Below are 20,691 nucleotides of genomic sequence, written 5' to 3'. Positions count from 1 at the left end.
TACCCTCTTTAATGGTAAGTCTGATTTATCATTTTAGGTTTGAAAATGCCACTTTTTAAAAAGTCGGCATTTCCCTGCCCTATGGCCTCTGTCCTATAGCCAGCCTTAGGTCACATGACTAGGTGTAACCGACAATTGAGACTTTGTGAATTCACCCCAGACAAGTCACACAATAGTGGGGTTAGCAGAGCCTTAATGGGCCATTAACTGATTTGATGGGGGGGGTCCTAAGCACAGCCCTACTTACACATGAATATGCTGGACTCTGCCACCACACAAATCGGCTTAACGACCCTGTATTGTCAGTGCAGCTAGCTAGGAGCCAGGGTAGGGAAGGCAGAAACTTCCCGGAACTTAAGAAAACTCTTCAGGAAACTTCACCCAACTTCTAGGAGCGGGGCACCAGGTTATAAAAATAGGGCTCCCAGACCTGCTCCTCAGTTCTACTGGACCTGCGGAAGGACTCTCAGAGGACTACCTGCTGTGCACTCGATCAGACTGCTGCTGTACCTGGAAGGTCTGCTTTGCTGCCTTGATCCTTCAGAGGCCAGACCTGCTGTAGAGCCCTGCATCACCTCCTACACAAAGGACTTCAGAAGTGACTCCAAGGGTTAGTTTAGCTGGTCTCCTGTTCTGAGTCACGGGGGCATAACAGGCTTTCACCATCTTGCCACACCTGGACCCAGCCTGAGTGAGTCTTTTCCCCACATGTTGGGCATTTACCAAACAAGGTAGATATTCTGACAGGAAAGTTCTGTATGAAAAAGCGAATAAAGAACTCTGAGAGAAATCTGTCAGAAAATACAGATGTGAGAACATCAAATTTGTTCTACGGTCATACTTATATGAGCAGGAAAAAAGAACTGATTATGTGAGACAACTGCCAGTGCAAGACATCATGGGAGTGGAAAATTCTAAAGTTTAAAAGGACAGGATCAGATAGTGTAAGTCTACCAGGTTGCACATTTCCTAATTAATTAGACATGCAGGTAGTACTTTGTACTTTAGGTGATATAATATAGTTTTAGTGAGGGTTTCGTAATACTTCATAGGGCCTAAAAGTTAGAAAACTTGTCTTTAATAGGTTTCTGGGGAGGGCTCTGCATCATCTGGACAATTTAGACTCTTCACACTTTCAACTAATATATATATATATATATATACATATACACATAATAATTTTCAGTGCTGTAATGAAGGGTTATCTTAAGAACACTAAGGAGCTACAAACTATTCTTATTATTTTTCTAAATGTACTTTTTGGAATGCATGCATAAAGTGCAGACCTATTGTGATGTTTCTAGCAACATGGAACCGTGTCAAAAACCAGCACAAATCAACTTTATACACAAACACATTTCCACTGACAAGGAAATTGAAAAAAAGCCCTTGAATAACAAAAATATTTACTTTAATGTAATTTTGCTGGGTTATTGTACATCGACAAGCATACACACGACATTTGTAAACATTTCCGTTCTTTAACAGAAAAACATAATGGATAAAAAAAAATACAAAACCCTGATTAACTTTCAACTACTCAAGCCACCCAAATAGAACAAGAATGCCAGATGCCTCCAGAAGTGTAGATGAACAGACTTTTGGGTGTGCCTGCTATCGTTATAAGGCTCCCACACTCCCACAGAGAGTCTCTCCTAAATGTGCTTAATAAATATCTGTATAACACGGTAGAGTAAGGAGCCTAGCTGCATGAATTAGCAATTTTTCAAAAATTATAGGATATTTTATTGCATTTTTCCCTGTCAGAGGTCCATACACGTTATCATATCTGTTTATGCATAGCACTCATAATAGGGGTCTACAAGACCCTAATGACCTAAAAAGATCCTCTCAGTGTGTTCAATACGTCTGATATTCACTTTGTAATTTTTTGGGACACCAGAGCGTGCACAGACATGTTACTGCTTAATTATCCTTTAATAGAAAGAAATATATGAACCTGAGAGGTACACATCAAAGTTTCAACCTACATTTTGGGACAACTGCTGAATACATATCCACACTGTTCACTGTTCTACGAAGCACTTTAACATTTCGAAACTGCCCTGAGTTTTAAATGCCTGGCCAGGTGATGCAAGACTGACAGTCTGCTCATGAAAATTAAGTAAAATAATCTCTTTACTTATATGTAACAAAGGTGATGCAGCCTGTTATCGGTATTACCTACCCTGCCATGCAATAATTGGGTGTCAATCGTCAGTATTTTTCCTCAAGAGTTGAAGAGTCATCGTTCATGGGCTAGCCTCAATGACTACTCTTTTATCGCATTACAACATCCAACATCTTGTTACTATTGTCTTTGAATTAGTTTCTACACTTGTGTTGTCCCATAGTCCAGATCTTGGGCAGTGTTACTGTAGTCTCATAGAATGTGCTCCTCATATTAGGTGATCTTGGTCTTGTAACATATCAAAAATTCTAAACTGCAACTGTCTAAACTGACTTGGCTCCTATGCAATTTTAAAATCGTTCTAGTTTTTGCTGTTTGTAAGCAATATGAATAGGCGCTGCTGCCTTGAATGGCTGGTAAATCCATGGAAACAAAATTAGGCTACTGCAGCAATATCGGGTATAATTTCCAACCATGAAGGATGACACTATCACCCACCATATTATGAAGCTTAAATTTGTATGTAAAAGGTCTAATATTGTTAGTTGGATAATCATATCTTTCTTTTTAAGGAAGAGAGAACATTTGGTTAAACCATACATAGACAGCAGACAAGTGTGACATGTGAACTGCATTACCAGTCTGTCTCATGTTATCCCCTTCAGGAGCCAAGACTAGTAATACATCTATGTAAATTCCATAGTTAGTCTACTTTTATTTTCTTTAGAGCTTTTTCTTACCACATTAGTACAATACCGAATACAGACCGCTGTAACAGTCGCAATAGATAGCTGCTTAAACATAATACAGTAGTATACGCTATGTGTATATACATGTATACATACGTATACAGTAGTATACGCTATACACTGTAATGAGCGTAAAAGAAAGACAGCCAGAAAACAGCCTAGCTTGTCAGTGTGCATACCATCTTCCATGCCTCAGGTTCACAGGCTGACCACCTTTATGCAGTTTTCCCCTCCCTGTGATCCAGCCTCAACACTCCAACAGTGTCATAAGTCCCCTCTTTCATCATTGTCGCTACGCTCTCTCTCAGCAATGTTAAGTCTCAGTGGGGCCCCATATGGCTCTAGGGCGTGATCCCACATTCAGTGGCGTACTGCAAACTTCTACGTTTGCAGTGCAAGACGCCAAAACGGTGGGTCATGTGTCCACTGTGGAGGGTGCTCTCCTTCTCCACACCATAGCTACCCCTCAGTTTACCTAAAAGCAGGGCTAAACCAATGAATTTCCTACTGTGCTTAAGTACCATTTTGACATAGCCCAGGAGTGCCGTCCAGACATTGATCTGTAGTGTCAGGCCCACAAAGTCATTCAGTGATGCGAACAGCCAGCTCCAGTATCCAGCAATCACTGCAAAATCCCACGACAAATGTAAAAAAAAAAAAAAATCAGCCACTGGAGTGTTGCATTTTTAACATACATCACTATCTCTCCCCATATGTAAGCAGCCTAGCCGGAGTACAGTAGAGCTGATGCACATTGTTAGTTTACTTCATGGCATCACTCTCCCGTGCCACTAATGTTTATAATTACAAAGTTTGTGAATGACATATTGTCACAATAATTAGGCTGTTCCCGTTTATAACCTAACTCTAAGTTACCCTCTTCTGTTAACATACATCACTCAAATTCACTGGTGTTACTTCCACTTGCATATGACTAAGATATAAATCTTCTCCCATTATTATGAGGTGGCAAACAAGCTAACTCCCTACCTTTCTCTACCTTCCAGGCAATTGTTCGGTTACAACTGATCACCTATCTTTAACCTTTCCCTGACCAGAGCTCCGTTGAGTTGTTCTGGTTCCGAGATGTGTGATTTTCTTGTGCAGGCAAATTTTTCTATTTTTGGCCTCATTAGCTACTGGTTCCTACCAGAAACAAATCTTTGTGTTCATTATCTCCAGTGAAAACAGGAAAAAACAAACAATACCAGCAGGAGTTATCATGCCTGAACTCCCAAATTGATGTACCCACTACATACTACAAAATCCTCTTTGTAAGCAGTTTCATCAGTTAAAACCCTGCAAATGAGATTTGTCTATTAAAATTAATATTGTGTTCAGCACCCGATCTGCTCATTAGTCTCAGATCCGTTAATAAGTAGCTGTGTCTAGGACCTTCAGGTATTGACTGTTACTCTGAATAAAATACTTTTAGATACTCCTTAAAACATTGGGTGGGGAGCACGCTGGGCTTCTGACTAGACACCAGTGGTGTGTGATTCAGACTAGGGGTCCACTGATGTGACTCAAAGAAAAAGACACAAGGCCCTAGGAATTTTTTATTGAAAGCTAAAACAATGGAACACGCACAGGTGTCTACTAATAGCAAGAGAGGAGGAGAAGGCGGCTTAAAAAACAGTTTATATTTGATAATTGTGCGATTGTCAGTGTTTCAGAAAATGTTTCTGCTCCTACCAAATGAACAGTAGACAAAATTGATATTGGTGGCTCTTTTTTCAGTCAATTATGAATTTATCCAGGTTGGCAGAAGGTGGGCTCACCCACTGAGATCCTCAATAATGGAGGCAGAATAATCAAATAGGTTAACAGATAATACTAGCCCAAGGATGGTGACAGCACCTTCTGGAACAAGCTGGAGTTGTGGGAGAGAGAGAATTTCCTAGTTTGTGATGGACAAAAGAGCAAGCTTGAGGCAATGAAAATGTCTCTGGTTATCTCAAGGCACTAACAATGCATCAGTTAACAAGGCAAATGGGCAATTTGCAGGGGAAAAACTGGTCAATAGAAAGAAAACTCTGAGTGCAGTAATATGAGGTCAATATAGTGTAACAAAGTGGAAGATCCATTGATCATGTAGTAGGAGGTTTCTGTCATTAGCAGCAGGGAAATGGACCACATGAGAACTTTGGATGACAAAAAGATGCTATTAGCAGCTGCTATGCACGGTTGTAGAGAACCGAGAGAGGAGTTCTGTAAAACATACAGTGAGGAAGGAGATCTACATGAAAAACAGGAGGAAGACAGAGGGAGACCTCGGAGGACACCTCAATTTGCCTGCACCCTAACTAAACAGCATATAATAATTTCAAAATAGAGATTGGTGCATTGTGGTGTAGAGAGAGGGAGAGAGATTTGGTTAGAGACAGATATACATATATATGTTTTACTAAAGTACAATTCATGAGATCCGACCATTAATTCAGATTGACATTCAAAAGAAGGATATGGACAAGGATAGCAATCAAGAGGCTGGGTTAGAGGTGGGTTTATATAGTGATAGATATACCTCAACCAGATAACTTAATTAGTGGTCTCTGCTGCCCCAACGATTTCAGCAGGACTGTAGACAAAATGTGCTTTTGTGTTGTGGAAGAGTTATCAGCAATACTTATGAGGACACAAGATTCACTCTTACTTCTGTTTTGCCCCTTCTAAGGGGAGTAAGACACCTGCAGCATAAATCTGACTCACCAATTCTCCTCATCTTACTTACTCCTTATTGAGGCGATCGAAAACCCGTTACTGAAATTTAAATGATTGTCTGGATCTAGCAGTAAAGACGTTTTCTGCTTGCATTTCGTTTTGTGAGCTTAAGGTCTTGCAGTATTGGTATGTACTGAAAAGTAATACTGAGCTCACTGAGGAAATTGAGGTTTCTGCATGGAAAACATCTCCTATAAACTAAGTAAATGGTAAACAATTAAACAGAGTGATGGGTTACTTGTCTTGCTCGTGGTGGTTATAACAGGACACTGGTGAATCCTCCCTCACACACTGCTGGCTGGAGAATGGATAAGCCTTCATGGCCCTTTCAATGAGAGTGTTGCATGTCAAAACGCCTAACTCTGAAGCAATGGTTCCGCTGTGTATTTATATCTTCTGCATACGGTTACACTGCAAAGTACCCTGCTACTCCATTTCTACTTCAGTTTAAGTGAGCCTTATACCTTGTTTGGGATTTTGCTGTTTACCGTCTTTCTATCTTGTATTTCAAATTGTTGTAGCCAATTTCCTGGACAGTGGTACAAGATGATGGTTTGATTTCGACTAGGACTACAGTGTTTCCCTCCTCTTCCGACTGTATCTTGTGAGGATAACCTATTTCCTGGATCAAATTTTATTAACTCTTTTTCTGTGCTGTTAATTTATAATTTATACATGAAGGAATCCTTTAGAATTACCTATGCTTGTGGTTCGAAATCAAAACTACATTACAGTGTTTCTATCAGTAAGATTTTTAAAAAGTCTGCTATAATAACGCATGACTAGTTGTCCCTCAACCTCATATACATTATCTCTCTGTGATAATCTTCTTGAGGCTTTTCTACTGGATGAATGGTTCAATGTGAATGTATACAGTACCCATACCATGTTTCTCGGTCTGAGTAAAGATTCACAGAAAGCTTGAAATGTGCTCACAGTACTTCTCTTTGACCATTTGAAAATACGAATTGTTAACTCTTCCAAACAGTTTAATTTAGATGAATCTGAGTACTTCCGATATGCGCAACTAAAACATTGAACTATGCAAGAAAATAATAAATTAACCGTACCTGCGACCTACCCGCCTAGGGAAATAATTATTATAAAACTGTCACTGCGTCCATTAGGCAAATTAAGTTTGTGTGTAACATACTACTGCAACGGGCTCTACATGCAACACCATCACAAGTCTGAATGGGCAAAGAATATAGCGTAGGACATTAGTGACAGGCAATGAAGTACCATGTGGCAGGACACACCTAAACACCCCAAACCATGGTGGCCAGCCAGTTAACCTGGTTAAACTAAACAAATGCTTCCCAACAAACAAGTTCCATGTGTTGGATGTAGTCTGCTGGGAGATTTTAAGACGCATATAGTGGGACTGTTTTCTGATGAAGACATTTTGGGCTGAGATGCTAGCTGCAATATGGATGATCCTGAGATATCCCATACAAACTGATATCTCCACTGTGATTCTGGGTCTCAGCTCTCAGAGGCTGCAATACAAAACTAAATCGTATCGAAAGGTAATACAAGTTTGCCTGGGGAGTATGAAAATGGTATATCTGTGTACTGGGAAAAAAGAACCCCACTGATCGTATTTTGGTACCTGCGCCTCTCAAAGATGAAAAAGACAAAGTTAACGCTCCTATGGAGAAGTGCAAAAACTGTGAATGGATTTGGGGCCCCTGCTTGACTTCTTGTCTCAGTGTATTCATATGACATACTGCCCCACAGGATGTGAGAACTAAATCGGTTTCATTATTGACACCTGGTATGGACATGGGACAAACTGGGAAACTGTGCCAGTGGTTACTCTCGAACAGACACAAAAAATGCGTATTTGGATACTGTCTGCGACAACTCTAACGCCATGTAAATGATTGATGTCAGCTGTAGTGCTCTGGTCAAAGTCATGGGAAGTTAACTTTGAGACATGTCCAAGATTGTTGCCCACAATACTCAACCTTAAAGAAAAACACAGCTACTTCCAGACACTCAGTAAAGTGTACAGCATGAGAAGGTAAAACAGACTCAATCTGCACATAATACACTAACCTCTTTTTTATGTTCCATCTGTGAAAACCAGGTGTATCAATATTTGAACTGGTCTGTTCACAATTGCGGGACCTTTACACAGGGCACAGAGGTTTGAGTGGGAAGTGGGATGAGAAGAAGTATGAAGTAGTGCCCTCAACAGAACACATTTAGCAGATGGGACTACACAGCCCCTGATAAATTAGCTCAACACTTGGTGGACACCTAAGGAAAAAGTAAAAAAAAAAAAAAAAAAAAAAAAAAAGCGATGGCTGGAATTCTTGAATTAACCTCTTCATCGTCATGTGTAAAAGACAAAAGTAATCCCTTCCCTACTACCCACGGTAAACATCTGAACTACGACATAGGACTCGGGACATAAGAATGTATAATTTGTATGTTAATTTTCCCATTATTCCATTCTTCCCTCCCACTTCATCCCTTCCCCCAAATGGTAGACCAAGATTGAAATACAACAGAGGAGAAACGCAGGCACAGACATTCCCTTAGAGGCTGTGCTTCTCAGAGGGTGAACAGGGTATAATAAATGTCATAATTCTGAACCGCATGCTCTGGTCTTTCAAAGGAAACTCTCTCAATTTCGCTATCACACAGCCACTATTGGAAATTTGATGGCAAATGTGGAGGCTACCATTAGGCATGCAACCATTTACTGCTGCCCCGACTGCTGTCTTTCACAGCTCAAAACATGGCACCTTAAAACACAGGTACTTAGAACACATTTCTTAACATACATGGTCTCAACACTCCAGTCTTCCTCTGTTGTTCGTTGCTCCTTGCCTGTTAGCACTATTTCTCTATTTTTATTTTAATGGATGCTGATTTTTTTCTGTGCTGTGATGTTTGAGGTTTACAATTTTAAGAATCACGGTTTTATTAAGTAGGCTTTAGTTTGGCTCAACAATCTTAAAAAAAAGGGGGTGAAGGATTGTGCAAAGAGATCTAGATTAGCTATAGTTCATTAACACGGTTTTCTTACCGGGCCCAGAGAAGGTGTCTTTTCAAAAGAGTGAGTCCTTTGGAGTTTAAAGAGACTTTACACCCTATCAAGCTCTGTGAGCGACATAGTGGGGCTTTGTGATGCCCTTTGGCTCTGGTATTGTTTCTAGCTGTTTGAGAGCAGGGGAGCTTGAGCGTTTCTGTGGCCATAAGACAAATTGAGGGAAAGGACTGCGCCATCGAACTCTTACAAGAGGTGGAGGTCCTCTTTCGATGGGGCATTGATCACGGCAGCATTAATTAAGATTTATGGTAGTACTGGTCCAAAGATGATGCATTATGCTTTGTTGTGCAGCACTGCGTATTTCTGAGGTGACAATAACACTCTGTTGCTGGTGTTAATTTGGAATTAAATATATATATATATATATATACATATACTAGTTAAGGAAATAAATTGTGTTTTTTTTATTTATTCCGAGGCTGTCAGAAGGCAATGAGGAGGGACCTTCTGTCAGTAGTGAGGCTGCAACAGACAAGGTCCTAACAGGACTTATCCAGCAGCACCTCCAGGAGACGGTAAGAACAACAGTTGTCTGTTTTGGGGGAAATGCAAGCCAGAGGAGAGACCAGATGAGGAATTATGGTCCTTAGATAAGAGCTCAGAAGATTGATTGTAATTAAACACGGAAGACTAAGCATACAGATGCAGGGAGGAAGGTTGGCTCAAACTAGAAGTTGGATGAAGTCTTGCTCACCAAGGAAAAGAACTGTGTCCTCTGCAGCACAACCGAGGCTGTCCTTTGAGGCACAGGAGTCCCTGGGGCATATTTATCAATGTGTTGTCCTGCCCTTGCACCACACAAGGGTGATGCAAAACTAAAGTATGATTTATCAAGCCATCGAAGGCCATCATGTGTGGCCCTGTGTGGCTTGACAAATCTGGTGTAAAGCAATGCAGCACAAATCGCTGCACTGCATTACTCTGCCCCAGGGAAGCGTTCTATGGGTGGAGTGTGGGTGTTCCCACATATCGCTTCTCTGGATTTTGGTGCATTCCCAGATTTACCATTAGTGGTAGACCTGGGAATGTGTGTGAGGTGTAACAAGAAAAAATATCTTTATTTCCTCTCCTTTCTATGTGTTTGCAGCACACACAGAAAGAGGAAAGTGCCTGAGAGGATTTTTTTGCAGGGAAGTGCCCCTTCCTGCACAAAAACAATCCTGTCAGCAAAGCAGGCACCCTTGCACCATGACACAAGGGTGCCTGCATTGGCGCTAGGCAGCCAAAAGGTCACCAGCGAAAGGAAAGGACAGGAATGCACCATATAATGTTAAATACAGTGCAGTACTGCTCTTTCCCTTTCACGCAGTGTAGCAAGGTGGCTAGCTGCGCAGAGAAGAACATTTTATAAATATGCCTTTAGTGTCTTACTTATGATAGATGGAAGTAGAATATCTCTGGCATGAAGTGTCAAGGGTGGAGTTTTGATGATAGATATGAGCTTGATTTGAAGGAAGGTGATGGATGAGATTTGGAGCAGGAGGAGGAATAATCTCGGAGGTAGACTAATAAGAATGTGATTAAGATCCAAAAGTTAGGGATACATTTTCCCCAGATTCCATTTGTCGCCCTAGGAATGTTGAATTACAGCTATATGAAAAACTATATACAACAATAGCTCTGCAGACTGATGGAGAAGGGGGCTAGACCAGTATTGAAAGCAGAGTCCTCAAAGCCTGTAGTTGATAGCTAGGCTTGTTGTGCTCTGCATATGGACCATGATTTCATTTGTTTTTTTGTTACTTCGATTGGGAGTGATCTGAGAAAGGGTTTGAAAAAAATCCTAGGATAATTTATTGTATGTCCTGGGTCCCTTGGTGCAGATTCTGTACATGCTAAGGAATCGCATAGTAAGAGAGTTGAAGCTGACATTACTTTACTATGTGGGTTAAGCCTGAGGGCTATTTGCTTTTCGTGTGCAGCCAATTCGGCTTTAACTGCAGAAAGATGAAAGCCGATCTTTATGACGATTGGTCTGAAGATGGCACATTTTGCAAAGAGACCATCTAATGTGGACACAAGGGGATTTTTATTTGGAGATGGCTTGATGAAGGGCATTGGTAAGTACGTCAGTAGTTTTACATTCTGGATGAGGCCCACAGTTCCAAGCATGGAGTCTTTGGCAGTAGAGGTTTTTTTGCCAGGAACTGGAGAAGGGGCCTTTTCCGGGATGTGGATTCCGTAGGTTCCAGGAATAGTACTATGGCAGATGAACATTTTGAGCCTTCCAGTCTTCAGTATTTGTCCCCCCCTCCCCCCCACTACAGAGAGAGGCCTACTAGACGAAGGCAGTCCAGAAGGCGAGGCTAGCAATCAGCTGGTCTGCAAGGAAAGTAGAAAGACTCCCTCGGTTTCTTTCCTCCCAAAGGTGGAGGAAGGCTTGAGCCTATTTCTAAACAAGTGGATGTATTTACAAAGGAGTTTTAGATACTGCAGACTGTGCATGGATGTGTAGTGCAGGTCTTGGAGCTTCCAGTTCAGACGACAAGAGCCAAGGGAGTTAAGTTTGTTTCAGAGGTGGCCTGATATCCCTCCATCAGCTTAGTTGCAAATAGGCAGTCTATCATGCTTGAGTTCCTTTAGGAGGGTCGCAGATAATTGCACTCTGGGTATGGGTGGTAGAACGTTTATGGCTGATGGTGTGATGTTGGCGATCTCATGTCGTGCTACAACCATGATCTCAACTACTTTCTATCCTCGATTCGAGAAGAAACAAAGGTTGATCTGTGGTTGATTTTCTTAGAGTGTAGGAAAGAGGACTGTCTGATTTCTGGGCACATGGAGCTTGTCAGTCGCTTATTTCTTATGTGAAACTCCATGTGCCTCTGACCCTGGCAACTGTGGGAAGAAGAGTTTGTTTTGCCACAAAGGAAGCTGGAGTCGATTTGCAGCTCACTCTACTAGTAAACCAATAGCAGGTAAAGGTTTTCAGGCTTTGGAGGAGATCTTAAGAAGGGCTGATTGGTGGAATGCTGGTGTTCAGCTGAGCATGCAGTAAGTGCTGTGTCTGAGAACATTTGAGCATGTGGCTTAAAATGTAAATTATCCAGTCAGTGATGGGAGCAACTGGATTTTATTAGAGACATGGAGGCTAACATTATTCCCCTAGCTCACCCTTCAGTGAGGTATGTGTATTTTTCTATTCTCTGCTTTCTACAGATGTCTAGTAAACCTGGAAAAGAGATTATGGCCAGAAAGAGCGGAGTTTAGAAGGAGATCTGGAGAGATTAAAGTATTACAGAGGGAACCAGACGAACGTTGATGCTGAGATTAGTTGTGGAGCTGACCCAAAGGAGGAGGAATGGCATGCCATATGTATGATTAGGAATGAGTTCTAGTATTTAGTGAAGTCATATTTTGAGCTTTGAAAGTCTGAAGGGGCGGCACTACAAGATTCCATGCATAATTTAGCCTCCCTGTCTTTAATAAACTCCAGATTCTACTGTCACCCGAACTGGAGAATCTACCTTATCCAGAAATGTCTAATGTATGGAAAGTGTTGGAAGGCATACTTATGAATGCCTTAGCAAATCATTTGGTCGTATTCGGTGAGTGGGATCTGACAGCATTTTGCCCCCACAATCCAAGAGTGAAGGGAAGGTATTATTTTTTGGTGGTTTGGGGGCATTTGTTCATTATAAAAAAAGCAGTGAGATGTCCCCACTTATCATATCAGTTATGCTCTACAACGCTGCATTTAGACCCTCAGATTCCTGGCTATCCATCATTCAACAGGGCTGTAAGGAACCCTAACAATCTACAATACTTATTCAGTTTCGCAGGCACCATGTAACACTGATTCACAAGTACAGCAATGTAACACATTGTCATTTTATCTGTGCAGTCTGGCACCCTATCATTCTGGCAGGGCTGCATTGCGCTTCCCACTCCAGTAATAAAGAGCATACTTCACTCACCTAGTGCAGAGGTACCCTCATTCCACCTTGATCCTGTTAGTAGAGAACCTGTCAGTGCACCCTATCACACCTATCCTCCTCAATTCACTTTCTGCATAAAAACTATTTACAAAGCACTGCCGGTGGGTTATGACAGGATTTCGGAGAAGACACGTAACCCAAACAGCAAATCCTAAACTCATCTTAACCATTAAAATGAAAGTCTTTAAAGTCATTTTTTATGACTAAAACACTTTGAAACAGTGACTCCACTATGCCACAAATTGTCCTTTTATGATTTAAAAAAATGTGGCTTCCTGCAGAAACGTGAATATTTCACAAAGACGTTCTGCAGGAATTTGACTGCGCAAAGCCTCAATCAAAGGCTGTTCACATTGGCTGATTCTCAAAATAAGTCCTTAATAAATTAAAGGCCAAGCATTCATCTTGTAAACAAAAGCTCCGCGTTGCCTTCTTCACGTGCCCTGTGCAACGAGCAATCCTGGTGCAAGGTGCTTTCAAAACATTCACTCTCCATTCTTGGAAGGCCAGTGCTGGAGCGGGCACCGCCACTGGTCGTGGAAATGTCCACGGGGAGCCTGGACAGCGCATGCTGCGTCAGCGTGGCGGATAGTTACACCCTACTGGCGGTTATCTTTGGAAACGTTGTGGGCCAGCCAGTTCACCTTGGTTTTCCAGCTCTCTCGCAACGCCTCGTTAAACTTCAACCGAAAGTGCTTAAGAGCTTCCTCTTCCGTTTTCCCAAGTGCCAAAGAATCCTAAAGATAAAATAAATCATAGGTTAGGCAGGGAAATACTAGGAAACTAAAGATGATAATTGAGAAATTGTATTCTGCTTGCCTCTCACCATATCTAAAATGGCCTTTTACTGTAGGTGCATACCCAAACATATGCCAGTAATTCTAAAAAGCTGAAAGAAGATTTTTTTCCGTTTCTATACATCGCTGTCGACTTTAATATGACTCTTCTAATTACTATTCGATTGTGTTGAACTCAGAAAAAGAATGGCAACAGAACAGATTCAAAACTCAAACTCTTACACACACACACACACACACACACACACACACACACACTTTCTCTCACTCTCTCTCACACACACATCATTTAAAAGGATTAATTGCTCTGCCACGAACATATAACCTTTCCCTCAGAAAAGGCGCTTAGGGGCTTTGGATCAGGTAGGAGACTATTACACCTCAACAGATAAGCCATAACAACGAAGGGTGCCCCTCCTAAATTCCTAATCAAGGTGAAATGAATCCTGGTTTCAACAACAAGAGATTGTTTGCCCTACGTGTCCTCAGCTAGATTTCGGAGAAGAATGGACATGACTTTAACCGAAGAAAATTCTCATACATCACACAAAGGTAACACTGTGCAGTCTGCAAGAAAAACTGCAGTAGTCTACGTGTGCCTCAAAGCAGTGTCTCTGTTTGACAAATGGGGGCAAATTTTGTTTTTAACATAGGCAACTGTGTTAAAAAATAACAAAAAAGAAATGCCTTTGTTAAGAAGGAAAAAAATAATAATGACCAAATAAGAAAAATGGTAATTACCTTCTATAACAATGTATTTGGTAGATACTATATCTTCCGGCAGATTCCCCGCCTTGAGAACAGTGCCAGGCTACAGGAATGCAGAATCCTTTTACAAGAGGTCTTCAACATCATCTTCACGCAACTCTAATCCAAGCAGCACCCACCCAAGGAGTGAAATTCCCTACCATGAAAGTGGCTGCAGCATTTTCGCCAGCTCGTAATCGAGCCAGCGGCAATGCTGCCGCCTGCAGGGGGCACAAGCACCCTCGTAATGCACACCGTGTCACTGCCGTGAAAAGCCTGGCAGAGAACAAGGTTGTAATTAACAGGGCGGCGCTGTATGCAGCACCACCCTTGCTGATTACAACCTGCACCCGCTGTCAGCCTGTTGGGATCACTGACCCCGGTGGAGACGGCAGTACCCTGGTGGTCGCTCCGACAGGGTCGTAATGTGATGGTCAGACCGCCACAGCAGCGGCGGTCCAGACCGCCACCGCAAGTCTTGCGGTCTAGTGACCGCCAGACTTGTAATTAGGCCTTGATGTTTCAACAACTACTCAACGTATTTACACCAACCCACAAAAAGAACAATCTGTGGACCAAGATCTAGCTTCCTGACAAATTTAGTGTAATTCTGTTCAGCAGTACTTGCTGTAGCCCAGCCTAAATAGGTCTATGGAAAATGCATAGGAAAATGTGCTTTTTTGACCACCGCTTTGGTCTCGGCCTCCACTAGATCAATCAGCCCTAAACTTTTTAGGAAGGACCTGAAGTAAATTGGCTTTTCTTAGGAAAACTTTGAGGAGATTTGTCAAAAGGCCCCACAGTTATTAGCAAACTAAAAATGGTCTTGTCTTTGGAAAGCAATCCTAATTGTAACTACCCCTTGGAGACAGCCAGTGGGTAATACACACACACACACACATTATATATATATATATATATACACATACACACACACACACACATATGCACATGTGTATGTAAATGGATGTATATATATATATATATATATATATATATATATATATATATATATATACATACACACACACACACATATGCACATGTGTATGTAAATGGATGTATATATATATATATATATCAATAAATAATATGTTAAAGGAATAAGTATATATTTTTTCAATGATTTGTTGTGCTATTATGATTAACAATATTTGTGTTTTAGTGATTTTTGGTGATTTTTCTTATGTATTATTTGAATCTCGGTATTTCATAATATGGTGGTATTTCTGTAGTCAATATTTGTGTTTTATGCAAGGATGGAGATATTTGAGTTCTTCATTCTTTACTGTTTATATTTCAATATAATTTATGCTGATATTATGTCACAGAAGCATGGCAGATCTTCAAGCAAAAAGTGAACCATCGTGAGACAGTGTATAGTCACCACTTTGCTACTTTCAGCCCCAGTGAAACCTTTAAAAACCTAGTCATTCACCAGTTTTACTCTTGGCCAATTAACCAATTAAGATACTAGAAGATATCTGGTCTATGGTCCAGCCTTTGCAATGGACTCCACCTCCTTTTAGATTCCACCTCCTTGGAGCAATGAGGAGGGGAAAAGAAAAATTGAAAAATGGCAGACTGACCTTTGTAAAAAGGTACACACTACTTCTGGCGCAAAGGCAGGACAAGTATCTAGGAGTCGTGAGGATCAAGGGGCAGATGCAACAACTGTGCATCAGTTCGAACTGTGATGCCAGAAGGAAAGTCAGACCAAAGTTTAAATCCCACTGTGGAACAACAAAAGGTGTGGGTGGGCATATATATGGTAAACCCTTTTAAAAAACAAGCCAACAGTTGTTCAGGGTGGAATAGAAACGTGGACATTGTGGATAAACGCAGCAGAAACAATGAAAGTCTCAAAAGGGTTCAAAGCTAGCAGCCTGGCTTCAAGAGACAAATTTGTCCTTGCATCCAGCACAGACAGACTTGGCGGCAGGTGTTCAGGCAGTTAACATGACGTCTGCAGCCATTGACTGTACAGTGAGGGTCTCTTATTGGCACTACTCAATCTACACATTTTGCAGTCAGAGAATCCAAGGATTGCGGTGGAGCACCCTACCATCCTGCTGCAAAAGCAGATTTCTCTATCTGAAAGAGAAGGCCGAATATTGAGTTTCAACATATTGTCATTCCATATCCTCGTCATCCAGTCTGCGGCAATGAAAATCAGCTCTGTGCCATCCTTTTGCTCATTCTGCAATACACTTACCCAGAGCCCACTACCACAAACACGGGGCCTACCAGCAGAGGCCCCAGAACACCACTCTGCCTTTCTGTTAGGACAGTGAATGGCTCTTGTATGGTGTAAACCTGCCCTACACAGCCTGAGACGGAGGAAATAAATATTTCAGTCTAGAAGTCAGGGGGGGTGGTCTTCCAAGGATTTACGGTTAACTGATGAAACAGGGTCAAAGTGCACCACATATGGTCCAAAACCAATGTGAGGAACGCACTTTTAACAGCTAATCATCCAAGTGTGAAAATCCTGATCACCTGATGGAGGCTGCCACCTCAGCCAACCCATTGCTGAACACTTGCAGAGCAGTTGTAAGAACAAAAAGCAGAACCTCAAATTGGGTGTGCTGAGACTCCACAGTAAGACAGAGGTAACACCTATGAACTTAGAAGATCAACAAATGGAAATAGACGTCCCATGGGTCCTGCCTTTTAAAAGCTATAATAACCATACTCGTATTTTGAATTTGTCCCGATGGACAAAACTTTAAGACCCATACGTCCAGAATGAGCCTAAGGCTCCTGTCCTTCTTGGTCACCAAAATCCCAAGGGAGCAAAATCTAGTGCCCTCTCCTTCATGTAACCCACTTCTATGATCCCTTTTAGCAGAATGTCTGGGACTTCTACCTATAAGATAAAAAGCACTTACTGAGTTGTACATTCCAATGGATGATAGATATTCAGTGAGGAGTGTATAAAAAGGGGGGGATGTAATCTTTATTGGACTACCTTGTGATCCTTAGTGATCCACTTCCAGTGGCTTAATAAAATTGAAGACCAAGCACTCCACAACCCAGAAGCTGATGGTAGAGGTAGGGCAAATGAAACAACTGTGAGGCAGTAAAACCTGTGAAAGACAGGAGGGACACAAGCTACTGCTGCTATTGTTGACCTGCTCCCTTAGATCCACCTATCCCTCAAAATCTTCAGGGTTTGAACAGGGACGCTGGCCACTAACAAAATCTGCAAAAGCAATGGTACTGTTGGTGGAATTGGCTTTCCTAAGAGACTACCCCATTGAGCACACTGCAATGCAGCTGTTTCTTAAGCGCTCTAAAGTGGAGTCTTAATTTGTCACTGAAATTCTCTTACATAACATAGTCAGTAGGGCCTGCTGGATATCATGCCTGCATACGATAATGGTTGTAGCTTTGAACTGGGCAAGAATGTCGACTGAGTCCAGCCCGTTTTTCAGAATCTCTTTTCTCAATCTGGAAAACTGACATTTAATGTGTTCTGCGAGACTAATTGTATCCAGCATAGCCATTTCCCAAAGGCCACAACATACTCTACAGAAGGTCAAAGGACAACGAGCAGGCATGAAGCATGCCCAATTGCATAAAGCAAACCAGTTTGAATCTCATGGAATAAAGGTGTTTCAAACTACTGTGTATCATTGCTATAGCAAATTCATTGTAATTCAGTTTTACTGAAGATGTTTGAGCCACCACACTCCCCAGGGAAGGATGGGTCGATAGGAATTCTGAATTAGGAAGCGTGGGTCTATGGCATTGAGTTTTCTGGTTATGGACTGCCAGGCCAAGAAAGGGTTTTCATGGGTAACCAACACTGGTTTCATTAAAGGGATATTAATAGGTGGAGGTGGTTCTGCTGTGATGGGAATGACATCAGGATTTCAGTAAGAATGTTAGATTTGGGCTTCACAGACAGCAGTGACAACTCAAGCACAAATTCCAGGTTAGGCCCAGCAAGTGCATCTGAATTTGAGCTGAAGAGTTCTTCCATGCATGCTGACCTATGGGCTTTTAGTGGAAGGTCAGCAAGAAGTTGGTCCTAAAAGGAACCTTTCACCTTCTTCCTGGCTGCTCAAATGATTTCTTCATATTTCACGGTCCGAAATGGTGCAGAACATGCCTCTGAGAGCAGCATCAGGGACAACAACAGAAGTACATCTAACTCAATCAAGCCAGCATTTTATATGGAGGCAGCTTAAGCAGATGCAGCCCCAAGACCAGACCTGTAGAGGTGCAGAATCTGGCCCAAATAGTCTTGCCGACCCTTGTGAGATGGAAGGGTCCCAGAGGGAGGTGGCACAGCCATAAAAAGGTCAAGCCTAGATTGACAAAGGGAATCAAATTGAGATGAATAAACAGACAGAGCCAGAAGCTCTAGTTGAAGTTTCTTGAATGAGTTCTGAGGAAGAAAAGGAAGAGAGCAAGGTCGGCAAACAGCACACTTGACAGTCTGAGTGGTCCTGTGATTGGGACTTTTTGTTTGATGGGAAATAAGACATCTTTTCAATGGTGTTTTGTGTGTTTATTCTGGGAGCACCCTTTCAAGGACTTCTCTTTGTGAGGAGAATTACCTGAGGGATGGAAGAGGGACCTCTTGGGAGTCCCCTTATGTGCCTGAGCCAAGAAGAGGAAATTAGCTACTTGCCTGTAACTTCAGCTCTCCAACATTGGTATCTTTTATATATTTACAAGCTTGAATCATTCCCCATCGTCAAACTGGTAATCTCTGGTACACTTACATAGCAGTATACAGTGTCAAATTTACAGCATACAGTGTGAAATTGTCAAAGGCCTAAAACAACATTGTATATTAAGTAGCACAACCACCTCATTTGAGAGGACCCAAACTTCGACAACGAGATGGAAGCTTAAGCTCTCCTAATCTTCCTAGACACCCTAGCTCAGATTTTAAAAAAACAAGTGTGAGCATAATATTGGATGAGCCTCTGAAAGAATAGGAAGGAGGTTTGCATGTGAATATCTAAAAGATACCAATGTTGGAGAAGGAATGGTTTTTACTTGTAATTCCAGTACTTTCTCAGGGGAATCTACATTGAAGTCATAAACACTGAACAGTCTCGCCCACGCAGGGAATCCCGGAGCACTTCTTATAATATATGTCTACTTAAGTGTAAATTATTTCTTTTATTCAGGAATGCCGGGAGAAACACTTAAGACATGAATAGTCTGCAGCCTACAAGAAAAGGATACAATGGCCAATTTCTACAGATTGCATTAAAAAAAGAGAAATAAATATACATTAAAATATAATAATTTAAGGCAGATTGGCTGGAAGAGAGTCATTTGACTGGTTACATCTCTTTCACAAACCCTTTTTAAAAAGAGAAAGGTGAAGAAGAGAGGACAGTGTAGCCCTATAGCTTGCCCATATGCAAGTGTGAAATGAGCATCTGAGCCTTTGAGGTCTCAGAAACAACTAGTATCCCAGCATGCTCAGCAGGTGGCAGTTGTTTCAGTTCTTTTTTCCGAGGCAGTGGCAGTATTAAGTAGGAAAATTGTCAAGCAAACATCTCTGTTATTTTCACCAGGGAGGGTTGCTTAGGATTTCAATGAAGATTCCCCTGAGGGAGAACTGGGATTATAGGTAAGAAACCATTCCTTCTCTTTCAGGGGATATCCATTGACAGTCATAAGCACTGAATACAGTAGCAAGCAGTCGCGGCTGGGGACTTGAAAACGTGGCGGGCGAATAAAACAAAAACAAAAAACGTCGCTGTCACTCTCATCCGCCGCACTGCAGGCACAGGCTCCCAGCCTGCCCTGCGCTGCGCTAATCCCGATGCTGCTCAGAGCCGGCTGGTTGTTCCAGCGCAGGCTGGGACCCTGTGCAGGCTCTCTCTAACTCAGCAACACAGTGTTGAGTCGGAGTCTTAGTTTATTTTAAGAACAACAGGTTCAAGTTCTACATGTAATACTTTGCATGAAAGGTATTGCAGGTAAGTACTTTAGGAACTTTGAATAATCACAATAGCATATATACTTTTCAAATAAAACACATATAGCTATTTTAAAACTAGACAGTGCAATTTTCACAGTTCCTAGGGGAGGTAAGTAATTGTTAGTTCTTGCAGGTAAGTAAACCACCTACGGGGTTCAAGTTTGGGTCCAAGGTAGCCCACCGTTGGGGGTTCAGAGCAACCCCAAAGTTACCACACCAGCAGCTCAGGGCCGGTCAGGTGCAGAGTTCAAAGTGGTGCCCAAAACGCATAGGCTTCAATGGAGAAGGGGGTGCCCCGGTTCCAGTCTGCCAGCAGGTAAGTACCCGCGTCCTCGGAGGGCAGACCAGGGGGGTTTTGTAGGGCACCGGGGGGGACACAAGTTAGCACAGAAAGTACACCCTCAGCAGCACGGGGGCGGCCGGGTGCAGTGTGCCAACACACGTCGGGTTTGTTGTTGAAATCAATGGGAGACCAAGGGGTCTCTTCAGCGATGCAGGCAGGCAAGGGGGGGGGGCTCCTCGAGGTAGCCACCACCTGGGCAAGGGAGAGGGCCTCCTGGGGGTCACTGCTGCACTGGAGTTCCG

General features: G+C 42.1%; 1 protein-coding gene across 2 annotated transcripts in view; it reads right to left on the bottom strand.

Annotated features, from left to right (window-relative positions):
* Positions 1–10,409: 10,409 nt before the first annotated feature.
* Positions 10,410–20,691, bottom strand: part of PIK3CD (phosphatidylinositol-4,5-bisphosphate 3-kinase catalytic subunit delta) — a 479,399-nt gene continuing 469,117 nt past the window's right edge. Inside the window, exon 23 of one of the 2 annotated variants that reach the window (XM_069241165.1) lies at positions 10,410–13,343. In XM_069241165.1, the coding sequence (XP_069097266.1) occupies positions 13,206–13,343 (138 nt within the window). In that variant the 3' untranslated portion in view covers positions 10,410–13,205. The remainder of the gene's footprint in view (positions 13,344–20,691) is intronic. The other variant, XM_069241164.1, reaches the window with a different exon arrangement.

The sequence above is a fragment of the Pleurodeles waltl genome, chromosome 6, assembly GCF_031143425.1.
Source record: "Pleurodeles waltl isolate 20211129_DDA chromosome 6, aPleWal1.hap1.20221129, whole genome shotgun sequence".
NCBI classification, from domain to species: domain Eukaryota; kingdom Metazoa; phylum Chordata; class Amphibia; order Caudata; family Salamandridae; genus Pleurodeles; species Pleurodeles waltl.
This window is presented reverse-complemented; position numbering and strand designations above follow the sequence as displayed.